At 57.5% G+C, this 1,034-nt stretch overlaps 1 protein-coding gene across 1 annotated transcript; it reads left to right on the plus strand.

The window, feature by feature from the left end:
• Nucleotides 1–157: 157 nt before the first annotated feature.
• On the plus strand, nucleotides 158–823 carry LOC119587411 (zinc finger protein 467-like). Its single transcript, XM_037936150.1, has one exon. The coding sequence runs from the start codon at nucleotides 158–160 to the stop codon at nucleotides 821–823; it is 666 nt and encodes a 221-aa protein (XP_037792078.1).
• The last annotated feature ends 211 nt before the right edge of the window (nucleotides 824–1,034 follow it).

The following is a 1,034-nucleotide window of genomic DNA, read 5'->3' on the forward strand; positions in this document are numbered from 1 at the left end:
ATCTCTTCCGCTTGAGTCCTCCCGGCGCGGCGCGTTCCCGGAAGCGCCGCAAGCGTGCCTCGGCCGCGACCGGGTCAGGGAACGCGGGCCGACCTTGCCTTATGTAGCGTCGCCCCGACCCAGGTGTCAGCAGTAACCCTTCAGCAACTCATCAGCCATGACCAAGCGAACCCATCTCACTCCCGACGACTGGTGTCTCCCTCTCAAGAAGCGTCGCAACCTGGGCCAAGGCCAGGGTCTCCACGACGTCGCCCACGCCGCCTCCTTCATCGTAGCCGAACCGCCCAGGACTCCCGATTTCGTGTTCTCGCCCATCTCTCCCCGCGCCCCCGCCACCTACTTCTTCAGACCCTGGTGTTCGCCAGAGACGCTGGTTCCTGCCATTCCGAACCATGCCGTCCTTTGGCCAGAAAGAATTCAGTCGGGGGATTTCGGTGTCAACAGCGCCCCCTGCATGAGCGAGAGCCTTGTCGCCGACACGAATGACTCAGGAATCAGCGAATCCAGCGCAGATTCTTCCCTGGAGGGCTCGCCCTTGCAGACGCCCGTGGACGCCGTCTTCAGCCCTCACGTGGGTGACGTGAGCTACCGCGAGGACCCTCGGAGTGACGCGCCCCCCTTCGCATCTCGGACGCCGCTGTCGGTCCACGGGGAGAGTCGCTTCGACTGCGAGGACTGCGGCCGCAAATTCAAGAAGCGGGCGTACCTGGTGCGACACCAGAGGCTGCACACGGGCGAGACGCCCTACGCCTGCCCCAGCTGCCCCGCCGCCTTCATCACGTGGGACAAGCTCAACAGACACAAGATGATCGACCATCAGTAGATTTTTTATTGCATGAACTCACTCTGTATATAAACATGACTCCTAATAAAAGGCCATATACTCTATACATATTTTCATTATTTTTTTTTAAATAATCTTGCTGAAAAAATGATTCCTGTTATATCTGTTGCGTGACTAACAACCGTGAAGCCCATGAATCGCTGTAATTACGCTATTAACAATCCATGGTAGGAGTATTTGCTTGCATCGA

Source organism: Penaeus monodon, chromosome 22, assembly GCF_015228065.2.
Source record: "Penaeus monodon isolate SGIC_2016 chromosome 22, NSTDA_Pmon_1, whole genome shotgun sequence".
Classification (NCBI taxonomy): domain Eukaryota; kingdom Metazoa; phylum Arthropoda; class Malacostraca; order Decapoda; family Penaeidae; genus Penaeus; species Penaeus monodon.

Excerpts from the sequence above, each read along its gene's own strand:
- LOC119587411 (XM_037936150.1), top strand. The coding sequence starts at position 158 with ATGACCAAGCGAACCCATCTCACTCCCGACGACTGGTGTCTCCCTCTC.